Below are 27,635 nucleotides of genomic sequence, written 5' to 3'. Positions count from 1 at the left end.
CATCAGCTTTCTTTTCGCCTCCATTCTCTGGTCCCTCTTTCAACAAAGCGAAGAAATGAATATCCATATAATTCAGTGCTCCTGTATGGAGAGCCATGATCTTCCAGCTCAGCTGGAAGACTCAGACACATTAGTGGTGCTCTGATCATGTATTCTCTCCCCTACTACTGAGTGCCAATCACCGTCATTTAATATTCAGTATCTGCCAATACCAGGCCCGATCCAATAGCAGCATTTGTGCAGATAATGCAATAGTGCAGTAAGATGATACAAAGTCAGTCAGAAAGATGTGAAATGGTGCATTATAGAGTTTACAGTGGTGGTGACAGAAACAAGGGGTCAGAATGTCTACGACATAAATATAGCCATTTAATTTACTATCCAAAATGACCACTGAACCCACAGATCTTCTGAGTTTTCATATGTAATGTTGATAACGGTGAAACACCCTACATGTTCCTCTGCCATGAGCAGAAATAAAAAAATATGTTTTGAAAAATATGTTCATCTTAAAATTAGCGTAAAACAATGTCTCATAGCAATATTCATAGCCATTTCATGGAATAACCTTCTGTGAGGAAAATTTTAGAGGCATTAAATGCTTCAGGTGTCTGGTGCCTATCACCACCACTGTGAACAATTCTCTAGAACGGAGTATTGCACATTATTATTATTAATAATTGTGGTCTGATTTCCTCTAACACACATAAGGCCCTCTTCTTTCTTGGCTTTGAACACACTGTTACTGTATTAGCTGAGTGTGTAATAGCTGCACACTCAAGTTTTATTTCACTCATAGTCTAACCACAAAACACTGTCACTGCAGATATTACAAATGGCTGTTGTTTCATATTCCCCTTTAAAAGGGCTCAAACTGCAGATATTTAAAGTGCTTGTTAACATTTTAAAACATGCCTCACTGCTGCGAGTTGTGGATAAAGTCCATTTATAGCATCTATGACAGCAGTATAAATACACGCCTTGATTGGGAAGACTCTTGATTGGGAAGAAGCTTTGACAAAACTGTCGTGGAGTGTGCACAGTTGTGGCCAAGCTAAGAAAACATCTAATAAATCTCCCTTCAGGTTCACATCAACCATTAGCATAACTGGAGAGAAAGGGTTCAAACTGAGGGCAATGTGGAAATGAAGATGCGGTATAATAGCTAAGAAAAAGTGAAGACATCAATTCAGTCATATGGACGGTGATGTAAAACTCACCGACAGCCTGCAGAACAACAGTGGCAAGAGCAGATCATTAGCCTCACTCCTGAGTGATTCATGTAACAGTATTACATGAGTCACTCAGGAGTGAAGCTAAGAAACAATGTTGCCAAGATTCAGTACTGAGCTTCATTTTCAGGACTAAAAACTGAGAAAAAGAGAGAGAGAGAGAGAGAGAGAGAAAGAGACAGGGGGGCATGAGAGAGTGAGAACAATGAAAAGCAGGCATAACAAATAGAAAGTATCCTTATCAAAATTGAAAAAAATGAAATCTACTGATATATAATCGAAAACTACTCTTTCATTTAGTTCATTTAGCAAAATATTCAGTTTTAAAGCTAAAAAGCAGAAAAAACATTTAACAGAAAATTACTGTTAAATGGGTTAAGCCTCAACAGCTAAATATAACATCACATTTTTCAGTATTTACTCTGTCCATCCTTTACCTTTATTATAGCTTCCATTCTTTTCAGGAGACTTACTTTCAATTTTTCAGTTGCATTTTCTTTCTCTTACAATCCAAATAAGCCCAATTACAAACAGGCCTCATTAATCTATTAAAACTTACTGCACATCACAAATGACCAGTTTCAGTGTCCTAGTGCAAATTTTCTTTTTTGCCTGTTTCCTTTTGTCAGTAACAGCCTCCTGTCAGCTACACATCCTTCCAGACTCAGCGTTGAGTTGTCTTCTCACAGTGGAAGGATGGACAGAAGCACCTGTGGATTTTGTCAGATCTGAAGAAAGAGTGGAGGCCAATTTTCTTCTTTTTCTTAAAATTGAAATCTTTAAATACTGTTTATCAGATGGTGATAGTTTTGAGGTCTACCAGGTCCTGCACGATGGTTTGGTGTCCCATTTTCTCTATATATTGTAATACATTTTGAAAACATCAGATGAGGGATGGTCTCTGACTTTTGCACAGCAATATAAACAGAATATATTGTAATACATTTTCAATATATTAGTTTTATATATGTTACTATATGTATAGTGTGTAGATGTCACTGGACTGAGGTGAGACTGAAATGCTGATACAACTGATTTCTCCAGTCTACAGTACCACATGGTGGTCATATCGCTGGACAAATTCCAGCTGTCTTACTATCATCACTGACCGGATGCTTTGAAGTCACATATAGTGCGAACATTCCTGCCACTAAAACAGGATACACACACACACACCCACCCACACATCATTCCTCAGAGTAATTCAAATAACATGAGAACTGATGTGCCCTACAGAACTCATTCCTTTTCTCTGCAGATCACACTGTAGCAGACTAAATAATAAAGGTTTACACTCCCAGACTTCCAACTCACTGATTTATATTAGTTTCCTTTGAAATAAACAGTCTCTGTTTGTAAGCGACACAGTTGCAGCTTGTTGGAGACAGTTGCTGTGAGTAAAATAGCTCAGTAGGGACATTCTGGGTTGAGGAAGAATCTTTTTAGGGCCACTGGTCACACCATGTTCTAATAAAACCAAAGCCATGACCGGAACATATACGCTGCCAAGGAACCAGCATCAATACAGAGAGTAGAAAGCTCTCTCCCTCTATCACACTATTCTCTTCCCTCACTCTCTCGCTCCCTCTATCTCAGTGAGAACTGATACTCTGTGGGACACTCACCATTAATACCTCACTCTGCAGCAACAATGTCCCACTTTTGAATGAACTGCTTTTCTGAACCGGTTGCTATCAATTAATAAATCCAACTGATCCTTCAATCTTTAATTGTTCTGCAAGCAACTAAAGTCAATATTTAAAGCTGCACTTTGTAAGCTTTGGGGATTTGGAGGCCACACTGGTGGAAACATGTACTTGCATGCAACGCCTGGTAGAACATTTTGTGTTTGTGTTTCTGAACAACTTATTTGAATTTGCTTGCTTTTCTCTCCTCTGGGCCATTCTCCATTTGGAGTGGGAAACCGTGTCACAAAGGTTGCAAGGCTTAAAAGGATGCTTAAAATATTAGGCACAGCTCCAAATGTCGGTATTTAAAGCTACACTTGTAAGCTTTGGGGATTTGGTGGAAACGTGTAATTGCATGGAACCTGTGGTAGAATGTTTTTGCGTTTGTGGTTCTTCTTTGAATTTGCTTGCTTTCTTCTCCTCTGGGTCATTCTCCATCTGGAGAGGGAGACCATGTCACAAAGGTTGCAGGGTTAAAAAATGCCTAAAATTTCAGGCACAGCTCCAAAAGTCAGTATGTACTTGTACAAAGCTGACAGCCTACACAGTTTCATAGTCGCTCCGCATATGTAAAACAGCTCGTCACAAAACCAACTTTCAACATTTGGGATTTTTTATTATAAAACAATATTTTTAAGAGGTTTAACTTAGGAATTTGTATAAAACAGACTCATATTTACTTTCTATATCATTAATGTTATATTACATTTAAAAAAATAAGCATTTTATTTAAAAATTTTCATTTGTCACAGAGATTTTTGTTCACTGGTGTCATCAGGACTCACAAATTCATATAAAACCAGTGACGTAAAATATGTTTGGAATTAAGCTCTCCTTTTTGTATATATGATAATAGCAGATGTTAATAGTTATATTCAGATTATTTAGTTTTGAGATGAAAGAAACTGATTTTTTTTCAAATGTATCCACCTGAATTCCCAATCCAAATGGTGAATGACCCCTCCTTGTGTTGAGTCTGTGCTTTATATATTCACTCCGTTCACTCATAGCAACAGTGACATCAGATTTATTTGCTAAGCAGAAAAAGACTGCATATGGAGGAGCTGATGAGAATAAAGCTGAATTGACTCACTGAATCAGATGATCGATTCACTGAAACACAGTTCAAAGGGATTGGTGAACTGAATCAAACTTTCCATCACTACCCTCTTCATCTGACACTGAACTGTAGCCCTTCAACTTTCTTCTGCATCTTCCTCTCAGCACACCCCTCTGCAGGCTCTCTGAGGCTCCCGCTACACCTAATCCATTCAGCTGAAACAAAAGGTCTGTCTCAAGCCTGCTCTGCTCACATCTCCACTGAGCTCCTTTATCCAGCTCCAGCATTACAGCTCAGCCCCAGGCCCAGCTGCCAGGCCTCTCCGCTCCATGTCCATCAATTAAAGGAGAACTAGATTGAACAGATAATTTGGCCCATAGTACGGTTCGGCAGACTCTAGTGATCCACACCGGAGCAGAGCTGAAAGCTAGCGGTCAAAAGAAGCTCTTGGCCAGAGTTTATCTAAATGCACTAGCCACACTCAGATGCTGCTATAGAGCTAGTTAGAGCATTCAGCTAGCTTATGGGTAAAGTAAGAGAGGAGAGGAAAGAGAGACAGAAGAGTTGTGATAAAGCAGAGGGGCTGGCAGAACAGACTCTGTTGTTTGTCTCTTTGGGCAAGAGAGCAGGCACTTGGCTTGTGAAGAGGCATTTCCATTCACTTCCAGGCCAAGCAGTGGAGAAATAGCTGGAAATACAAGTAAATTACAAGAGACACACACAAGGTTCTCAAAAACAAACAGTGGCAATATTCACTCAGGCACTAAAGCAAAGAGAGAGCACATTCTTTAAGGCACTCTCATGGCTACTGAGAGCTGAATGCCATGCAGGAGCTACTTTTCAGCAGTTGTAAGGCTACAGATGCTGCATAACACATGCAAATCTACCTGTACTGTTTTCATCTCTGGATTTAACCCCTTAAATTGCTAGAGGCTCAATATGTAGGCCCGCTATTAGTTTCATAGTCATTAACAAACAGTTCATAGGAGTTACTGATTACTAAGTCTCACGATTAATAACTGAATAATACGACTGCATCTGCAGGGGTTAATCAATATTTAACTGCAGGGGTAACTTCAGGGGCAACTGTAGCAGCTGGCTGGGTGAGCATCACTATAGGCAGTGCACACGGAATGCCAGCTAGTCTCCATGCTAGGCTAATGGCTAACAGCTAACTCCAAGAGACTGGCTTTTCCTCCCACTCTCTTTTTCTTCTGTTAACTCATTAACCCATTACAATCTGATGTCTGCTCCTCTGACAACAAACTGGACTAACTTACTTCAGGCCGCAACTGACTACATGAGAGGTGAGGGAATCTGTGTTTTGCACTGTTTGTATGTCGCATTATCTGCATTTAATTGCATTCTGGTATAACAACAATGATAAAACTAATACCTTAAAATGAATTTTAACTGGTATACCAGATTAACTGGTATACTGCCCACTACCAGGTGCACAATATAAATACTGTTAAAGTTTCAAAATATACCATTCACTCCCCAGTCCATACAATCCATATATGTAAATTAAGCTGCAAAAACTGCCTGTTTTGGACAAACTTACATGTATCTGCCTGTTCAGCCTACAGCAGTTTAGATCCACATTGAAATTCTAAGTGTATCAGCTTAGACTGCTTTTTGAATAAGGCACAATACAGTCTGTTTAATTCTAGCCTGCTTAATTCTAAAGAGATTCTGGAAAACATGCAAAATTGAATTTACATTGTCTTGTGTGCATAAACGAATACAAATGGCTTAAGTGAATCTCACGGAAAATACACAAGTATAATGTAGAATGTGGCTCTTTAACATAGTCTATAATTAAACTTAAATTCTAAAAATATAAGTTTAAAAGTGATAGAATTATTAATCGTCAGTATTGGCCATTCACTTTCATATTGGCCCAAACATGCAGAACAAGAGAGCCATTCAAATCAGTGCTTTCCTTGATCAATTATGCATGTATCCTAATGGGCAGCAGACTGAATCAAAGCAGGAGGTCAGAAAGCAGAAAGGTTTATGAGACAGGACAAAAACCCTGGACATCTCTCACTAACCCACCAGCCACACACATGCACAAATGCAAGTAAGCATACACACACACAATTGTCTTAAATTACTCATGAGGACTTCCATGATTTCCATTGATTTCTACTGAATTCTGTATTACTGTAGCTAAGTAATACTACACATGTAGACCTCACAAGGATAGCAAGACAAGAAAGCATAACAGACACACATACACACACACAGACACTATTTCCTCCTGTATTGTTAGATGCACCAATCAAAGTGAATCATCCCGAAAATACCATGATGAGCCATTACACGCATATACTACATCCTCTTTACAAACAGCAGCAGGAAGACCAGTGGCAGGTTTTGATGCAACATTAAAATAGCCCCAAACTGCAGCGTGGAGCTCGCTTCATAAATGATGCACGTAGACTGTCTAAAACAGCCTAAGGGATGTAGGGATGAAGGGATGGATAGAGAGAGGGAAAACAGAAGTGAGAGACGCTGCTGGAAGTGTTCTTGGCTAAGACGTCCCACGTTTCAGAAACACAGGAACATGACTCATCATTACAAAAAACAGATACAAAGAGACTCACATAATAACAAGCATTTCATTACTCAAAATATAATACTCTGTCATTCTTAGCATGAAATAACCAGAATCTTTAACCTCTTCATTTGCCATCCAACCTTAGACTAAATGTGTTACCTTCCCTTTATGTATGTAGCCTGTCACGCATCCAAAGAGGGGAAAATCAGAGCCAGGAAAAACTTCGGAAAAACTAAGCATGACAACAGCTCAGCAACAGCTAAGAGCTAAACACACCACAGAATACGCTGGATTTCAGCTTTCACTCCAACACCAGTCACTAAACTTTAAATGGGAGTCATTTTAGCATCTGTTAGCTGGAAACAGGCCCATGCTGTGGCATGTGGCACGTTTGGCCTGCTTACTAAGCTATCTATCGTTAGCTTAGCCAAAACACTAAAGTCACAGACACCACAGAACATGTTCCAACCTGGTCTGTGGTGTCTGTGACTTTAGAGTTGTGCATTTAGTGCAGTGCGGAGCTATTATCACGAAAGCTAAGCTAATGCTAAACCAGCTCCACTCTCCTAGTTGTTAGCACTTTTTTATCATTTAGCACTAACTTAGCCAAAATGCTAAAGTCACAGACACCACAGAACAGGTTGGAACATCCGTAATAACAAGAGGATAGTGGGCCACTGTTGGCCCACTGATGGCAAAGCTGGCGGTCCACTGGTGTTTTGCTCACTGATTTCTGGGCGGCCCATTGGCGGTTAAGCAGAGTATTCAACAAAATTCCACTTATCATTGCTCATTTTCCCCTCACAGTCCGATTTACTTGTTTTTCGTTCCTTTCTTTAGTTATACTTCGTAAATTAGTTTAGTAAATAATTTTAATCTAGCACAGTGTCAGCAACATTTTCTATAAAATCATTTTATAGTAGGCCTTCTTCCCCACTCAGTTGTTTGTAATATTATTTATTTTCTAAAATAAAAGGTTGGGTGCATTTAAAATCTGTTTGAGGAGATTAAAAACTAGTTAAAGCTTGTATGCAGGACAGTAATCTGGGAGGTCCGAGAGTGGGCCAGCGGTGGTATACAGTCAGTGGGGATGCCAACCATTTTTTAAGCCAGCGGACTGATATGTGCTTGCTATCTGGGATGTTCTGTGGTGAGCAGAGCTGTTATCATGCTAGCTAAGCTAATGCTAAACCAGCTCCACTCTCATAGTTATTAGCACTTTTTATCATTTTGCAATTGTTAGATGGATGGTTTGACATTCATTGAATGATGGCTTGCATGATCATTTAAGTGAATGTATCAGCTTTCTTTGCTGTTGGAACAAAATCTTGCATACTCATTTTTACCTTTCTTCATTTTTTTCACATAATTTGAAAACACTGCCCTTTACACTGGATCAGAACTTCATGATAGATGGACCAATAGAAATGGCCCAACATTATTTAGAACAAAATATTGTGACAATAACTTTTAATAAAAGAACGAAGAATGTTTGTTGCTTTTCCTGTAAAGATACAAGTTCAGAGATTCTGTTTGGACAGCAACAATATATTGCAATACTCACTGTAGCCAAGGATTTTGTTTGTGTATAGAGTTCCTAAGTTGTTCTCATTGTGCCCACATTAGGAAAGTTGGTTTCCTCAATGGCAGACTGACTGGCAACTTCACCAAGATACCACATGCAAACTAATGTAAGGCCTGCTGACTAGTTATGCAAGTGTCAATTTAAATAATCGAACAAATAAATAAATGCAAATAATAATAATAAATTTGTACATGCAAGTGCATTTGGCAAATAAACTGAATTCCGATATGAATGACAGTCAAAAATATTCAAAAAGCAGTAGAAATACAGTCTATGATCCTGTAAAACTGACTTAACTTACTATCAGATCGTTATTATTCCTTAGTCTCCACTGTTATGGATACCTCAACCCCTCTCCATTCAACATTTTCTCAATTCCTCTTCCTCTCACTTGTTCCTTCTGATGGATCAGCCCTCTTTACTTCTTTGTTCCCTCATTCCCCACTGCGGGTGTTGTGCTGAACGAGAGGCAGAGATGTTAACATGCAATACAGGAGAGAAACAAAACAGCACAGAGCTGCAGAGGTCAAAGGTGCTTATCTTACTTTCTCCTGTGCTCTCTTACTCTCTCACTCTGTCAGGCTCTTTCTGCTCAGTAAAGATGCATCAGTGCCAGGGCGACAGGGAGGGAGGCAGAGACGAGGCAGAAAGGGAGGGGAACGAGTGAGACGTGGATGAAGGGAGAAATAAAAAAAGAGGATAAAAATAAAAGCCGCTGAGGAGCACGGCAGCATTACCATTTCAAGCAGCTTACAAGATTTCCTGGAGAACAAAGTGCCGGAGAGAGCGCTGCAGGAAAAGGAATGGAGCACAGGGAATCTCACACACACACACACACACACACACACAGACACGCCAACACACACAGATACACAGATACACACACACACAGACACGCCAACACACACACACACACACACACAAAGACACACCAACACACACAGTCACAAGTCTTTTGGGATGAGTCTGTATGTGCATAGACATGAAATCAGATTTACTTCTCAGATAGGACACAGGAGGCTTTCCAACTATGCACAGGTCTATGTGTACGTGTGGGTGTGTGTGTGTGTGTATTTGTGACAGGGTATGTTGGGTGTATAGAGCAGCTACAATGTAATTTGATCACATGTACATTTGTATGCAAACATTTGGGCGCCACTGATCCAATTCAATGTTTTGTCAATTTTGTAAGTGAAAATAAGTAAACATATCCTCTACAGAGAACACGCTTCTGGACATTTTCATGTTCGATTACTGTTTATTTGTAGACTTTAACATTCGAAAAATAATAATAGTAAAATAAAACATGATCTGTACAAAGATTTTAGCATATTTTATAGTGTATTTTTATTGTCTTTTATTTTAGCAATATGTTAAACTGAAATAAATAGAAACTGCAGAACATTAGCAGAAATAGGCATATTTAAGTTCCATCTAGAGGATGTGTTAACATATTTTCAATTAGACAATCATCAAAATGTAATTTGACCAGGGGTGTTCACGGTTTTGCATACGACTATATCTCCACACATGCAGGGGCCCTGCTGGATACTAGGATTTTTTTCACAACTGACAAAACACCATAGAAGCTCAATGTTCAAAAGCCTTATCTTTAGAGAATTATCTCTAAATCTTCTGAGGGATTCCTCAAAATATCCCCTCTTTGCTTAACAACTCAAGGCTTTTGGTTTTAACTCTGGGTGGCCACTTTATAAGACTTTCACTTTCATTTAAAATTAAACCTTATCATCAGCAGCTTATACAAACCCACCGATTCTATAATCAAATATTAAGTTATTACAGATACTTTATCACAGATCATAGACAATCAGAATAGAAGTTAGCTTTCAAGCATGTGAAGTCCCTTTGATTAGCAGTGTGCACAAAATGCTTACAGACCCTAAAGTGATAATTTGGCCAAAAATAAAACTTCCACATTTTTCTCTTACCCCAAATACAGTCTCTCAGCAAAGACAAGTTTGGTGTCAAAGTCTGCTTGTTTACTTTAGTTTTACACTAGAGCTACAAGGCTAACATAGCTAACAAGGAATGGAAGTGTTCAGCTCATTATCACGTAAATCAACACACAATTGCCTCAAATTTTGTTGTGTTACTATCAAGTCTAAAATAGACTTGGGCAAAGGTACATTGCATATCTAAAAACAGTAGGAGCAGCCATCTTGTAGCCTTTTCTCTGTACTTTTGCCAATTTTTTAGATAACAATGTCATCCAGGGTCAGAAAACACATAACCAAGTATAATTGGATTTATCTTACAACTCAACACAGTTTGAGGCGAGCATGTGATTCAGGCACGCAGGTTGTAGTCATAACGCTAACAGTGAGCTAGAAGTTTACATTTATTGGTAGCTACATCAGCCTTGTGTCTCCACAAGAACACAAACTTGTCCTGGCTGATCGGTAGGCCCGGTGTCAGGATCATTCAGCCAATCATCAGGAGACCCCACTACATATAGTAGCAAGCAGCAAAAAACGAATCTGAACTGCACAACTTGCAGCGCATGCTCAGTATAAAAGGCTACACTGATTATCATAGGAGGGTGCATCACTCTGCAGGGATGCGCTGTATGCTGTGGGATAAATCAGCAGACAGATTTCGTAGATGGGTAAACTTTTAGTGAGTTGCAGTAAATTGGCTTCCCCGCCTCCTTAGTAATATAAAGCCGGCCCAAGACTGCTCTCAGGTCAGCCTACAGGACAGGCCTGTCTGGGGTTCTGGCAGGCATGTATGTGAGGGATGATGTCCCAGGCGATCTCCCGCTTCTCTCTGGGCTAGTAGCAGGCCAGAGCCGGGCTGATCTATACTCAGTAATTAACGCTGTTTAGAGCAGCCCTGCATGGAGGACCTTAATCCTGCCTGGCAGCTCCGGAGCCCCAGGGTACACCCTCAGAAACACCCTAATGCTGCTCCAGCCCTCATGCTCTCTCTCCATCTGCCTGCTTCTCTCACCCTCTCTTTACTCTTCCCTCCCTCTATGTCATCATCTCACTCTTTCTCTTTGTATTTTTAGCTCTCTCTCTCCCTCCCCTCCACACCCAGACTATGGAAATGCCCTTTAATCTGCTGCTCTCTGAGCTTTTGCCTCTCTACATAATCCTCCATCTCCATCAATGCCCTTCTCCTCTCTCTCCCCCCTTCCCTTCCATTCACCTCGTTCGCATTCTGTAGTTTTTCATCTCCCTCTCGCTCATTCACCCTCCCTCTTCACGCTTTTCCATCTCACACTCTCGTTGACACACAATCACTCTTCCTCAACCCTCTCTCAGGGTATTCATTCCTCTCCTTTACTTTTTTTTTAATGCTCACACTTTCGAGCAGGGTAAATACGCTCTGTCCTCCAGTATCCCAGAGGGCCTTGTTCAACATTGCACTCCTGAAGCCTGCTTATGTTCAGGAATATGCACGACATTGTACAGTACTATTGACTGTCTGCATAAAACATATCCAAATAAGCTCGTATCTGACTGAATAAAGACATACGTGGGCTGACGGGATAATTATGCTACAGAAAGCCATGTCTGGGTGACAGATCTTCCGATCTAAATGTCAACCTGATGGAACACAAGAGCAAAAATAATAACAGAAATCTAACGCATATCTACACAGAGACTACAGAGGAAGTTCAGGGGACAGAGTTCTATTCCTAGAATAAGATGACGCGTATGTTTTACACCCTACATTCAATTCAGAAACATAAGTCAAAGAGCAAAGTCATCCAACCTCTTTCTCACCAAGGGGTCTTTCACAGAGTTCTAGTGTGATGCAATTAGCAGGTTCAATCTCATTCTAGTGCGTGTTCTTTCATACTCCCCTATAGAGATTACTCCCATGGCAGTGCAGTGACGGAATAGGGTGTGGAGCTATGCGCATGTCCATGTGCCCTCCTCTCCTGCCATGTCTTATCTTAATTGCCCAGAGAGAAAAGGCCTGTGTGGGTGTCTCAGCAGGCCCTTACTTTAGGGGCTGAGGTTGAATGGAACTGGGTTTTGGAGCGACCGTTGTCACTGCATCAATTAGGCCAAAGAACGAAGCACAATACAGGCCTGTGCCAATGACTCACTCTCTCTCTGTCAGCAGGAGCGGCAGGAAAGAGAAAGAGAGAAAGTGTTGTGAAAGGAAAGAGAGGGAAAGAGAAAAGGGTTGGACTTCCAGCTCTGGCAAAGAGGCGGAGTGAGATCACCTAGATTCCTGGCCAAGAGTGACAGAGAGAGAGATGAAAAAAGAGAGAGAGAGAGAGAGAGAGAGAGAGAGAGAGAGAGAGAGAGAGAGAGAGAGAGAGAGAGAGAGAGAGACAATGAGAGAGAGAGAGAGAGAGAGAGAGAGAGGAGAGAGGACTTTTCTTACTCTCTGTAGATGCTGGTTTTTGGCAGTGTGTATGGTCCAGTCATGGCTTTGGTTTATCAGAGCGTGGTGTGACTGGTGGCTCTAAAAGGATGCTCTATTCTTTTGGCCCAAAAATGCCTCTACTGAGCCATTTTCACACACACAAAGCTTAACAACCGTCTCCGTCGACCTGTATGTTTTTGCCTTAGAACACAGACCACACTGAGGCCAGGTTCACTTTTAAGATCCACCAATAAATGTACTGTAGAATTAGAGAACTGATCTTAAGGCTGTACCTCACTGATCCAACAAACACTGACAAACACTAATCTTCTAATGCTGACAGGTGCTACTTGTACTGTTCCAGAATAGACCTAAAGTTGTGTCATTTTGTAGTTGGCAGCATGCCTATTTGAGGAACTCTGAGCTTAAGCAGAGTGAATGGCTGCTTTCATGTTTCGTCCTGCGTACACAGTATCAGTAAGTCTAATATTGTAACTCAACTCTGTTCTACAACAACAGCAGACACTCAAACTCTAAGCTATCATTGCCAAACATACTTAACAACCACATGAAAAAGCTCGCTGGTTTGCGTGGGGTATTTTGGCAAGGGTGTCGGTTTTATGACGTCAGTTCAATATACAGCAGTGCTAGATTGCTTGCAACAATATTCGTTATTCAGCAACTTATCATAATTCAGAGGATCCAGTGATAGAAAAAAAGGAAAAATGTACACAGGACAAAACGTATAGACTTTGGAACATTTTTGCTTGCCACTGATTTTTGAGAACATACAAGAGAACATACAAAAGTTGCTTAATGGGCCTGTCACCATCTAAAAAATTACGACAAGACTTTAGAAGTCTATAAAAAGTGTAAATGGAGGAAGAATATTCCCGAACAGCGTGAACAGACAAGAACGTTCCAGAATGTGAATGGGCAATACCATTCCAGAATGGACACTTGGGTTTGAGATGAAAAGATGAATATAAGACGACAAATTAGAATTTTAGCTTTCATTTCCTGATATTTCCAATCTTGAGCAAAAACATGGAACATTTGTCTGACATGGAAACATGGAACATTTCTTTGCCCAGGTGTGCCCTGTTAGAGTGACTGTCAATTAACAGCTCTGAATGTCTACTCTTGGTTTGGGTTTCGCCTGTGACGACTGCCTTTATTGTTAAAAAGTATAACCCAATATGAAGACCAGAGAGCTGTCAATAGGAGAAAAGCAAGCCATTTTGAAGCTGAGAAACAGGGGGAAAGTTGTACATTGTACAAGCACTGGGCAGAGCCTATAAAACAATTTGGAAGGTCCAGAAAAAGAAAGAAACCATCGGTGACATCAAACAGGTTAAAACAACAGCAGTTGATGAGAGAAACATTGTGAGAGCTGTGAAGAATAAACCCAAAAACAACAGTGACATCACCAACAAGGGCAGGAGTGATGGTATCACAATCCACTGTTCAAAAAGGGAAATATAGAGGCCATACCACAAGATGCAAACCACCAGCAGTAAGAATCAGAAAGCCACATTTTTAATTTGCAAAGAAATACAGAGATGAGCCACAGAAGTTCTAGAACAGAGTTTTATGGACTGATAAGCCCAAGGAAAGGTCAAAGTGTGGAGAAAGAATCTATATACAAACCCAATTCCAAAAAAGTTGGGACAGTGTGTAAAATGAAAATAAATACAGAAAGCAGTTTATAAATCCACTCTGACCTGTATTTGAACAAATCAGTAGAACGGCCAGACATATAATACTTTACCTGATCAACTTCATTGTGTTTTGTAAATATGTGTTCATTCTAAAAGTGACGACTGCAACATGTTCCAAAAAAGTTGAGGCAGGGGCAATTTAAGACTAGGAACACTGTGAACTGTGATCTTAAACAGGTCATGCATTTTAAACTTGGGTTTTAAAGGAGCACCCAGGAAAGGCAGCATCTTTTCTGAGCAAGGATGGGTCAAAGCTCACCACTTGCATCAGCATTAGTAAAAAATTAGTTAAAAAAAAATTAAAAAAAAACCTTAAAAGTAATATTCCTAAGCCAGAGATTACAAGAATTTTGACGTCTTTCGCCCTCTATGGTGTATAATATACTTAAAAGATTCAGGGAATCCAGTGAAGTCCACAGACATCCAGACAGTACTGCCAATACTGCATTAAAAACCAGCATGCCTAGATGGATATTACTGTATGGAATCGGAAATACTTTGACGAATAGTTTACAAACAAATTAACACAGTTTGTTGCTGCATCAACAAATGCAAGTTAAGAATGTACTATGCACAGTGGAGGTCACATTTCAATGTATAGAAACACTACCGGCTTCTCTGGGCTCGAACACATCTGAAGTGTAAAACACAACACTGAAAGTCCCACACAGTTGCACAGCTGAAGACAAGTGTAGCAGAAGAATGGAAAAAAATTCTGCTTTTAACACTGACTTTTTTTGTCTTCAGTCCCCGAACATTTATTAAGTGTTGTTAAAAGGAAAGATGATGTAATACAGTGGTAAACATGCTCCTGTCCCAACTTTTTTAGAAAGTTCAAAAGGTAAAACATCAAATATTAATATCTGTACAAAGGCAAACAGAACTTGGCTTTTTATATACTGTACCAACTTTTTTGGAATCAAGTTTGTAAAAATCAGTACATAAAAGCTGAAATTCTGATCTATCGTCTCTTATTCATCTTTTGATCTCAAACCCAAATGTCTTTAGCGTATAGTAAAAACAAAACAATTAACCCTGCTGTTCCAAAGCTTTCAGAGGAAGCTTTTCAGTAGTGAAGCTATTTCTTCCATCCTGCTGACAAAGTTGCTACCTCACCCTTTCATTTGCTCAGACTATATATAAATATATATTTGATGCAATCAAGTCACATATACTCCTTTGCTAAGCCCCATCCCCTTGGCTACTGTTGCTACATGTGACAAGCTATCAAGCCTGCCATGTCAACAATGGAGTTTTCAACCATGCTTTGATGGAGTTAGTTTTGTGTAATAATACATTCAGATGGTGTTTAATTTGTACACCACAAGCTGCACATTTTTCCCAGAAATACGACAAGGCGGTTGTCATGGCACCATTGCAGTGTTGTGGTGGTCCTCTCAGCCATAGAGACAACCACAGACCATGGCGAAATAAACACAATTGTGGGCACTGAAGCAGTACTGTAAATGATGAAGACATCTACTGAAAGCGGCAGCAGTTTCACTCTCCTTACTTTCACTGTTTAGTTCTGAACTTTTACATTGTCTTTTGGAAGGAATAAGGAAGTGATCCATGTTTAAATGGCTAACCAAAAATAATCCACTGCGACAATCTCGGCAGAGTAGTGATTATATGCTTAGTGACTGACTGAAGATCAGTGTTTTAGGGTGTTGGTTACATTTTTGCTTAAAAGTGGGCTAAAAAGCAGGACTGACACTGTCTCAGGAGTCTACTGTGCATTCTCAGTGAATGTGTGTGTGTAGATGCACAGATTACTTGTGTGTACGCATACCTTGTGGAAGCTGTGAAAGATTTATGAACGGGTAGCCTGATTACATTTATATAAATTATATGCAAAGGCCAAGGAACGTTTTTCAGGGGTACCCATAGCACCATGCCTGCATGTAGATGACATGGAAATAGAAGAGCAGGGCTGCTCCTGTTCCTGCACAGTAAGTTCCTGTAAGAATTAGATTTTTAACTGGCAGGTTATTATAATTTCAATTAGGCAACATCAGATGGGATTTTGTTTGGGCTTGCTTGTGTTTGTTGGATGGCCAAAGTGCACCGACACAACAAACATCAATAAAGATGAACCACACCTGTCGGTGACTGTTGGGAGACTCTAGAAAGTTCACCATTCACACCATTCTAGAATGTTCTGCCTCATTCACAATGTTTTAAATATCGGTTCTTTTTCCAGAACATCCTACAGACCAAATGCCAATGTTTGTTGGGTCGGTGTGCTCGGGCCTGGAGAACACTGGTTTGGTGTTTTCTTGCCTGGTGAACATTAGGTCTGTGTGCTCTGGACAGGAGTACATTTCGGTCAGTGTGCTCTGGACAGGAGAACCTTGGGTTGATGTTTTCTGGCCTGGTCAATGCTGGGTTGGTGTGCTCTGGCCTGGAGAACAATGGGTCAGTGTGCTCTGGCCTGGAGAACATTGGGTTGGCGTGTTCTGGGCTTTATGTGTAATCTTAGTTAACAACATGAAAGCAAGAAGCAGAAAGAAAGCAAGGGTGAGCAAGTGAGAGTGAGCGAGAGAGAGAAAGACAGGCAAGGAGAGGTCTGGGAACACTGGGGCTTTTGTCCCAGGAGGAATTCTTTTTGGAGGTGGTGGGTAGCTACGTTTCCATGGTTACAGGGGTAAGGTTAGATGTAGCAGAAAGAAGGTTGTTAATTACAGAGGCTTTAGAGAGAGTTGGCAAAGGCTGGCGAACTGGAGACACACACAGACACACACTCTCATGGGTGTGAGAGAGTTTGCAAACCTCCAGGGAGCCACAGCCAGCATAAAAAAATCCATCATTTACGCTTCGTTATTACTGGTCGGATATGGCATGTAACTGTCACAGAGTCATAAAACAAAGACAAACACAGCCACACACCTTCTTTCACACACAAGAACAACCACGTACAGCATTATGCTTCATAAGCATCAGTGTCTTTAAAAAGGCTTTCTGTATAACTGTGGAAGCAAAGAAAGAGCCATTACATAAATCATCTTTGTTTTTATAATAGCATTTCTGATTATGAGAGTGCACAGTAATGGGGATGCAGTCCTGATCCTGTTTCTGCATTTAATGTTAAAACAGCGGTTGTCTTTTTAATATACAGCCCTCATTCTCTTCCATAAGCACCATGAAAACCATCTGTGGAGGACGGTTACATGAAAATGCTATTAAAATCTGAAGATGCACCCCATAAACAACAGGGAGAAACAAATTTAAACTTTCTATTGCACTAATTCATCATTCTGAGAACAAACTTTATGTTACAGCTGCAGGCCAATTTGGTTATTGGGTAAAAATGCACAAATCCAGCGGTAATGTATCCCATTTATAATTAGTGGTCATGAGTTCAGATTGTTAGTGCACTAAATTTGAATTATTTTACTCACAAAAGAGCATCTGCAATTCGGATTATTACAAGGCTGATCCATGGTTCCAAAACAACCATCAGTGCATGGATAATTCACTTGTAGTACATTTATAGCACAACATAATGCTGCCTGCTAGGATGAGAATGTTTTTATGACTTTTATTTATGTATTATATGGCCACTGCGGAGGCCTTGCTATTGAATTTGGGGGAGGGCTCAAGGGCTCAATTGTAGTATATGGTCAGTGGTGTTGGTTGGAGAAGTAAGGGTAGGATTAGGTTTAGGTTAGTGTCTGTGCGCGTGTAGGTATTTATGTATGCATGCATGCATATAACTCTCTGACCAGCTTATTAGGCTCCCTAACAGGGGGATCAATGATCAAGACCCCAACAGGACCACCACAGAGCAACACTATTGATCATTTGCTACCAGTGAGCGCCCGAATCCTCCCCCAAATTATCTGGGTAGAGGACCATTCTTATCCTTACAATGACACTGACGCGGTGGTGGTGTGTCAGTGTGTATGTGTGTGCGCTGCACAGAGTGGATCAGACACAGCAATGTTTCTGGAGTTAAACACCTCGCTGTCACTGCTGGACTAAGAATAGTCCAATATCCAAAAATATCTAGCAAACAGTGTTGCCTGTCCACTGACGAAGGACTAGAGGATGACTAACACAAATTGAGAAGTTATCATGTCTAACTTTACATCAACAAGGTGGACCAACAAGGTAGGTGCGTCTAATAGAGTGGCCAGTGAGTGGACACAGTGTTTAAAAACTCCAGCAGCACTGCTGTGTCTGATCCACACATACAAGCCGAACACACACTAACAAACCCCCACCACGTCAGTGTCACTAGAGTGCTGAGAATGATCCACCACCCAAGTGATACCTGCTCTGTGGTGGTCCTGTGGGGGGCCTGTCCATTGATGAATGGGGTAACAGGGGGCTAATAAATTATGCATAGAAACAGGTGGACTAAACTGTAGAACTACAAAATGCATCTATATGGTAAGTGGACCAAATAACATGGACGATGATTGCAGATACAAGCTAAGCGTACATAATAAATAGGCTAAGAAGTGTATGTATGTGTGAAGACATTTGTCCACATTTCCTAAAGACAATGGGAAAACATGATGAGCTGGTTAGTATCTGCCTGGTAAAAAATACTTGCTTGGAAAGGTTGGAAAAAATGTTTAAATTCTTCAAACACCCAATGGAAAATGTTGCATTCAGGATTTACCATGGTATCCAAGCAGATAAAGCTAAGTGAGCTGTCCCAAGGCCTAGAAGCTGACCTAAAGGCCTAACATGTAAGATTATCTATCAACGTAATTAAGTGATGGTGGAATCATGTTTTGATGTACAGTATGTGGGACCAATTTAGCAAGAAACTTGAGAAATTGTCATTCTAGGCCTTCTCAACGTCACGGATCTGTCACTGACTCATATGACTTAGGTCAGTTGCCAGAAATGAAAAACATACATTATTTATACATACATTTTGACCAAATTCTCAATCTAAAAGATCTAACAGTCAAGGTTCACCACTGATTTTTAAAACTAAGTGTCGGTATTAATAGAGTGGTACTTAACTACATTCAGTTATACTCGAGTCAATGGAAATACCCCACAAAGGAATGTAAACTTGTGTGTGTGTGAAAGCGAGACAGTGTGTGTGTGTGGTGTTTTTTTTCCTGTTCTCTTGTTGATAGTGTAGTCATGCGGCAGACTAATGTAACGTGTCAGAGTGTTGTCAGTGGAGTTCAGGGCAGACATAATTACCTCCCAGCCTGTCCCTCTGCAGCCTGTTCTGCACTGATTAAAACACTCAGATATGAGTCGACCCATAAGAAGTCCTGAAATATGCTTTGACAGCTCTCTGCTCTCCACTCACATGCAGACATGTTCACATCTATGTTTTAAATCAGCCTCCCTGCTGAAGCTAAATCTGTCCTGTCCCACCAGCCACTGAGGCGGAGAAGAAGAACTTCTACAAGAGCCCTTTAAATGGTGATGATTCACATAAAGATCATCGTTAACTACTCTCTATTATGTATTTGAGTAAAATAAAAAGCAGAAACGTTTGCAGTTCATATAAATACATGAGCGTGCAGCATGTGTGCTAATGTATTTATATTAACTGCAACAATAAACTCTGATGGTCACGATTAAATAGATAAAATGTTAGATTTCTTCAGAACTCCACAAACTAAGCAGAAGGCTTTTTCATGCCTCAAAACCCTTTAGCTCCCACTTCCTTTCTTTGTCTGTCTCACTCAGTCTTCCCCTCTGTCTATCTGTTGCTCTCTCTTTCTTTGTCATTCTCTTAGAACGCAATCGCTTCCTGGTGGACAAACAGCTCAAAGCTCAGAGAAGCAAAAAGAAGTCTATATGAATAAGAACATGAGAAGATCTCTGCTCTCTCTCTCTCTCTCTCCCTCTCTGTCTCTCTCAAACACACATCCACCCACAAACACACCCACATCACAAACCCACACTACTGTTAGATCATCACAGTCATCTAAAAACATATGCAGTGTTGAATGAATTCTGACCTAAAACCCTGCTCTGCTCCTTTCTAGCAATATAGGCTTACTTTTCAGCCGTATGCTAGACTATAAATTACATATTCTCTTATCAGCTCGAGCATTTCCTTCACTATGTACAGCATTTTCAATACCAGGGCCTCTGACATGTTTACGCATGTGTACCTACAGTACAAAAGACTTCTGAAAATACGTAAAGGCATGTATTTGTTAAACAAACAATAACATTAGAAGAAATACAAATAAGTATATAATACATTGTGTGCAGCGAGACACGAGGAACCAAACCTGTGTTCAACTGACTGTATTCTTTGAATCAACATATTAATGCACCTTCTGGAGTACAATAAACACATCATTAAATACACAGAAGTATGCGAAAGTTTGGGTGCCCCTGGTCAAATGACATGTTTTGTTGTGAAAATAAATTAATAACACATCCTCTACAGAAAACACACTTCTGCACATTTTAGTTCAAAATTACTCTTTATTTGCTAAATTTAACATTTTGGAAAAAATACATGCTTATATTACATAAAATATGGCCTGTGCAAAAGTTCACATTTCACAATTTGTTTTATTTTTACAGTATATTAAATTCAACAAGCAAGTTTATTCCCTGTAGAGGATGTGCTAACTTAGAAAATTACAAAAACATGCAATTTGACTGGAGGTGCTGACCGAAGGAACTATTGCATGTGACTGTAGGTTTGAAATACTGCATCTAATCAGTCTGATACTGATAACTTGTTTTTTTAAGTAATTTTTAAGTAATTTAAGTAAAATCTGCTGATACTGAAATGATCCCTATTATGCTTCACTGCATTTAAGTTTATTTCTATTTATTCTAATGTTATATTGTCTTTCATGCTGCAAAACACACCTACTGCAGAGATAAATAGTCTTAAACAATTGTCTTGGCTGTACAGTACTCTATATGTAAAACAGTGGTTTATTAAAGGGCTGAACTGTCCACAGTGACTGTACAGTGGAGCTGAGGAGCTGTATGGATCAGGCTTAGAAGCTTGAAATTTACTCTGTAAGACAACTATAAATACTTGATGCCTATTGTATTAATTCATTTCTTCAAACAAACAAAAAATACACAGTTTACACACGCCCAACAACTTCTTTTTCACTTGCTAACAAGGTCTCAGCATACAAAGAACAACTTGAAGCCTGCAGAAAAAGCATCCCTACTGAAATGCACTTTATAAAGCTGCCTGAAAGAATGCCAAGAGTGTTTAAAGCAGCATAAAAGCAAAGAGAGGCTGATTTATAGAATGAATTAATTTATAGAATCTAAAATATGACTTGTTTAACACTTTTTTGGTCACTACTTAATTCCATAAGTGGTATCCTTTTGATATCTTCATTATTATTCTAAAATGTGAAATACAGCAAAAATAACGAAGGCCTTTTATGAGTAGGTGTGGCAAAACTTTTGACTGGCACTATATAAATTAGACCCTACTCCCCCCGGAGGGCTCCACAGAGAAAAGGATGGTGTTTCCTCCCCTCTGTGAAGTTAAAAACAGTGTGGTGCCTTTGGCCATGAAGCGAAATGCAGCACTTTCCTCCTACGACTAACTTTATCTACACAGTCGAGCTGTTTGTCGTCTCTTAAAAAGATATCTATATGCATCTACATCTCTTCTTGAATTGCTTTCCCTGCATCTCTAGTTGCAGAGTGTCATTCTGACTCATTCTTTCATGCTGCTATTCCAACTGCAGTTTTCTCCCCATCACTCACACATGCCCCTATCCTCCAATTTCACATTCGCTCTTTCTCGCTCTCACTCTTCCCCTGCTTCTCATAGTTATCTGAAACTAAATCTCTAAATCTTCACACCGGCTTTTTTCCGGCGTCCTCCACTACAATCCTTCCATCAACATCTCTTTCTCTCTCTTTGTCTATCACTCTCTTGCTCTCAGCTGATTTGTAAATATATTTTGCATTGTTTGTGTGGTGGTGTTTACTACTTTTCGAATGTTCTTTTCCAAAGGATCCATTAGCAAATAGACATCTAAAAGATGCCTATGTTGCCAACAAAAAGGCTGACAATGCCAAGCACACTAAATCAGCACAGGCAGGACAATAGCAGGCCAGGCAGGCTCCAGCTGAACCCGATTGAATCAAATAATGAAGGTTATAAATCAACTCCCATGTAAGTGTGTGTTTTGCTTGTTTTTGTCTTTCACTCCTCATCTCTCCTTTGTCTTGTTCCCCTTCCCTCTTTTCCTCTTTCTCTTTCCATCTATCCACATAACAGAGAAAGAGACTAGAACTTGGCCTGAGCTGATCAACAGAGGGTGGAGGAATGGAGCCAAGGAGAGTGAAAGAGAGAGAGAGAGAGAGAGAGAGAGAGAGAGAGAGAGAGAGAGAGAGAGAGAGAGAGAGAAAGAGAGAGAGAGAGAGTTCAGGTGCATTAGAGGGGATAGTGTAGGTCTTATCTGTCACCCGCAGCTCTGCTCTTATTAAAGGAAGGCTCAGAGCTGAAGGGAAAGGCTGGCGTTTCATTTCAGCAACTTCACCTGGCACAGTGTATGTGTGTGTTGTGTGTTTGGGTGGGGGGGGGAAGAGAATGACCGAGGCAGAAACAGAGAGAGAGTATGTGTGGTGCCCTTGCTGTGCTTTAAAGGCTCTCTCTATGTTCAGTCCATCTGCATTAGAGAGTTGGCCAAAACAACTGGACAATACCACGATGATGAAAAAGTAAGTGTGTGTGTGTGTGTGTGTGTGTGTGTGTGTGTGCGCGTGTGTGTTATATTGGGGTACCTGCTGTTGAAAGGCAGTTTTCTTCATCGCTGTTGTCTTGGCAGTTGTCCTGACCATTACAGAGGAAACTGCGGTCCACACAGCGTCCGTTCCGACAGTGAAACCGTGCAGAGGAACACACCAGAGGATTACCAGCTACACAGACAGACAGAGGGGGTGGAAATAAAGGGAAAGAGAGACAAATAAAGAGACAGAGAGAGAGAGAGGGAGAGAGGGAGAGAGAGAGAGCACAGCAAATCTTAATTTGGATCTTAATGTCAGGAGGTCATTGTCACTTACCGGCCATAATTAGCACTATAGCACACTGTGGCCATGTAGGCTATGACCTATGCTAACTGCGTTCCCTCAGTGAGCATGCACACACAATTCTCTCATTGATCTCTCAGCATTAAAATGCCCTCTCATCACCATTTATTCAGCTTATTACATCATTGCACATTATCAGCTACTTATTTCCATAATTGTACAGATTCCAGTTTGCCCTCATCTCCTGCCATACACTGGGATATTATCTGATAAGCAGTGACAGTCGTACCATCTCAAAAGGCAATTAGATTCCAGCTTTCTATCAGGAGACTGCAAATCAATGTCAGATATCAAATACGGATGACATTAAAAAGCGAGAGCTGGCAACCGAACAAGTGAGAAAACTTCTCTCCAAAGAACTAGTTTATGAGACCAACTTTACATGCAGAGAAAAGAATTCCAACTTTTCTTACGTTCCACTTATAGCTTGAAGAAACCAAATGAAGCAGAATTATCTGGAGGACAGATCGAGACAATTACACAGTGTAGCGGGCCGCCTGCTTTAAGCTCAGCTCCGTTTAAATGGTTAGATTAGATCTGAGCGTACATGATGCCCTGCAGGCTATGCAGAGCGTCTCTCTCTCTGCTCGATGGGATTTTGCTTTGTTACAGTCGTACACCCAGAGCAGGTACACTGCCTTCTGAGGACAAGCTGGATCAAACACCGCAAAAAAGCTATTCCAAAATTACACCTGAAAGAGCGTGCAGAGACTTTTAGCTGCACCGTGACAAACTGCCGAGCTTCAGACTGCCTTTTCATTTAATTAGCAAAGTGCCTTATGAGGATACAAATAACTGCAAATGCTATAAATTCTGACTATTGACAAAGCTAGCAGTAAATGCAGTCTCTGTATTAGCAGTGGAGTAATTCTGATTATTGGATCACAGAGATCATTGTAAATATATGTATGACAGAGAACTAAAGAAGGGCACCTACTCGTAGTGGTATTCTTTCACTTTGTTGAGAAATCTCCAGTGTTTTAATTAGAGATGAGCACTCCATCCAATCAATCGTTTTAAATGAACAGTGTTAGAGTATCCCAATGAGAAAATGTTTTGTATTGTCACTTAGAGCTATCCTACGACATCTTTTTGTTTGAAATATTTCCATATATACTGACGGGTGACAAATTAAAGGGAAAAAACCCAAATGAATGAGTGGAGAAACATGACGAGTGCAGTTGCTTCCAAACAGATACTTTATCATTGGGCTGCTGACGGTCAGGAGCCTGGCCAGTCACAAAGACTGCTCAACTGGCTAGTGTTTCAACTGGAGCAGTGACTAAAGTGACATCTGCATTTAGGCTACGTTCACATTACAAGCCTCATTGCTGAAATCTGATTATTTGCTTAAATCCGATCTCTCTGACACAATGGTTCACACTCGTTTTGGTGATTCAAATCTGTCATTAATGTGAATGAACCGGCTTCCTGAAATGACCCGCATGCGGAGAACCTACCCAGTAATGTCACATGAATGAATCACGTGTCACGTGCATCATCAGCAAACAAAGTAACGAGCAGAATGAGCCTTCACTATGAAGATAATTTACTCTGAACATCTCTCAGCCGTTCATTATTAGAGTGAGACAAAGGCGAAAAAGGGTGAGCTGTGTTGCTTTTCCACCGTTTACAGGCTTTAACTTCTGTTCGACGCTGCTGCCATGGTAACGCTGAATGATGGTGCACGTGCAGTGGAAAAACAGCAGATGAATTATGATATGAGCGTTCACATTAAGGTTGCATGGCCATGAATCGGATACGTATCCGATCTAGGACTATATATGAAAGTGGCTCAGGTCGGATTTGAAAAGATCAGAGTCACAATAGGGCAAAAAAAAAAATCGGATTTGTGCCACTTCAACCTGGTAATGTGAACGTAGCCTTAGATCTATGGAAAAGACATTAGTAAATAGGGTCTGAAGTTATGATCTAAAGCATGCATTCAGTGAGCGTGATGCTCATGAATTAGTGTGACATGTAAGGAAAAACAGAAGAGCAGCTGTTCTTCAGGTAACTAAGAATGTCAGTACAGAATGTGATGCAGCTGTCAGCAAGAACAGTCCATCCACAACTACACAGAGATATTATGGTGGGGCTGTAGTGTATAAACGTGTAGTGCACGTATGAGAGTTCGGTAGTGTAAAAACCATAGATGCTCATCTACAGAGATCAGTCATCCTTCACCATATACTCCACAAATGGGTGAGAGTATGTGTGGTATACACCAAAAGAACAGTGCAGACCTGAATGCTTCACCCCTACAGTGATAGGGCTGGTGTCTCTGGTATGCTGTGGGGGGCATTTTGCAGGCATGATTTGAGCCCAATAGTCCCATTAGAGGGAAGGTTCACTATGAACTAATACAAAGTTATTCTGACTGATTACCATTAGCATTCTATTCAAATATCTGCTTATGTGAGTAAGCACATCCTAGCTTTTATTGTGAAGAATTAGGCACTTTTGCGAAAGCAATTCCAGATACAAAGTGATGCAATGCAACAACGCTTCAGGTGAAACAGTGAGTTGACTTCTTCAAATCTCTCTCTCTCTCTCTCTCTCTCTCTCTGTGTGCTGTGAAAAGGGACTAGCACTCTTTTGAAAAGTTCATAACAGAAATGCACATGGGAATATAGCTGAGACTGTACTGTGCCGGCTGAATGCGCTTTGTTCTGACAGGGAGCTGATTTGTTCGGTTGGATGGCTCGGGAAGAGGGCTGCTCTCAGGCCAGTTAGTCGTACCCCGCTCTGGCCTGTAGGACTGCCAGATGCAGATGCTGAGGAATACTCACTGCAGTTGTCTTCATCGCTGCCGTCAGGGCAATCCCGGAAGCCATTGCAGCGGAAACGGCCGATGATGCAGTGGACTCCATTGGCGCAGGCGAAGAACGTGGGCGCGCACTTGGACTTTACCCTCGCTGTGAAAGAGAAATGACAGGAAAGGTCAACAACAGCAGTATCTACGAGCACCCACTAATGGTTTAACTGACATTAAACTAGACGTACATTCATCTCTTCAAGAAATAGTTTGCTGACATATCAAACTGACAGAGTTTAGCCCAAATGTAGCCGAGCCAATGCACACTTGGTGTCCAAAGCAGAGCCAGGCCTATTCCTGGCCTATTCCTCTTATTACACCAAAAATGTAATGCAAACTGAGTCCTCAAAGAATGGGGGTGAAAGGAGCTAAATGGCTTTTTCTTGTCTTTAACACAGTAATTTCAAAGCAGCTCATTACTCATTAGTGTCATAAATGTACCTAAAGCACTGTTAGCAAGCCCTATAACTAGAGTTGAAAAGCAGTCAAAAAATATGACAGCAATTTGAAATATCATGCTATTCAGTGTCAAGAAAACAAGTGTGTCTGTCAGAACAAACAGAATTAACCATTTAAAAATTTTAATTTTGCAAGAAAGCTCCAGTGAAACCCATTCATTTTGTTTACAGTTAGTCCAAAATGCAGCAGCTCACCTTCTTACATGCACAAAAAAGAGGGACTACATCACCCCCATCTTGGCATCCCTACACTGGCTTCCTGTACACTACAGGATCCAATTCAAAGTTCTTTTATTTGTTTTTAAGTCACTAAATGGATCTGCGCCGTCTTATATAGGAGATCTGATCCAACCGTATCCTTTCTCTAGGTCCTTAAGGTCATCAGATCAGTTGTTACTAGCTGTGCCACAGTTTCGTCTGAGACTTAAAGGAGACCAGGCCTTTGCTGTTACGGCACTGAGACTGTGGAACAGTCTACCTCTGGACATTAGGTCTGCACCCTCTACTGATGCTTTTAAGTCTTAGATTAAAAACTACATTTATCGGTTGGCCTTTGATTCTGTGAACTGATTGTACTGGATCTTGTTTTGTTAAATATCTCATGTTGTCTTTTATATGTATTTTAAATGTATTCTGTTTGTACAGCACTTTGGGTTTAAATGTGATTTATAAATAAATATTCACTTACTTACTTACTGCCTTAATGACTTACTTACTAGTTGTCCTCATTGGAAATTCAGTCATACAGCATTAGAAACATCATAAGCAGGACTAGCTATAAGATCACTGTGGTTTGAGGTGATTTAGGCATGTAGTTTGCACAACGCTAATGAGAAGGGTACAAGTTTCCATAACTTATAACTCCAGTGCAGAATTATAGAAGCAAAACAGCCCCCTTTGGACAGGAAATGTTTGGGTAATAAATCATTCTTGGTGAATGCATTGTCAAATCATTGTTATCTATAGTGTAAGGTTTGCTTTGCAGGTAACAGTTAGTACTTTGCAGTGTTGTTCCTGCTCCAGTGAGGTAAAAAGTGGCCTCGGCCTGGTAATAAAAGCAGTTAGATTTGTCACTTTGTCGCTGTGCAGGCTGATTATGCAGGCGGAGTGCATAGCCCCGTCAATTAAAGTGGCCACAG

At 40.5% G+C, this 27,635-nt stretch overlaps 1 protein-coding gene across 1 annotated transcript in view; it reads right to left on the bottom strand.

The window, feature by feature from the left end:
* The window catches only part of ldlrad3 (low density lipoprotein receptor class A domain containing 3), a 103,003-nt gene that overhangs the window by 14,128 nt on the left and 61,240 nt on the right, over positions 1-27,635 (bottom strand). Inside the window, exons 3-4 of the mRNA XM_036575931.1 lie at positions 26,013-26,138; positions 22,915-23,049 (exon numbers count right to left, since the gene is read on the bottom strand). Of these exons, the coding sequence (XP_036431824.1) occupies positions 22,915-23,049; positions 26,013-26,138 (261 nt within the window). The remainder of the gene's footprint in view (positions 1-22,914; positions 23,050-26,012; positions 26,139-27,635) is intronic.

Source organism: Colossoma macropomum, unplaced genomic scaffold, assembly GCF_904425465.1.
Source record: "Colossoma macropomum unplaced genomic scaffold, Colossoma_macropomum, whole genome shotgun sequence".
In the NCBI taxonomy this organism is placed as follows: Eukaryota; Metazoa; Chordata; class Actinopteri; order Characiformes; family Serrasalmidae; genus Colossoma; species Colossoma macropomum.
The sequence above is the reverse complement of the archived record's forward strand: the minus strand, read 5'-3'. Positions and strand labels throughout refer to the sequence as shown.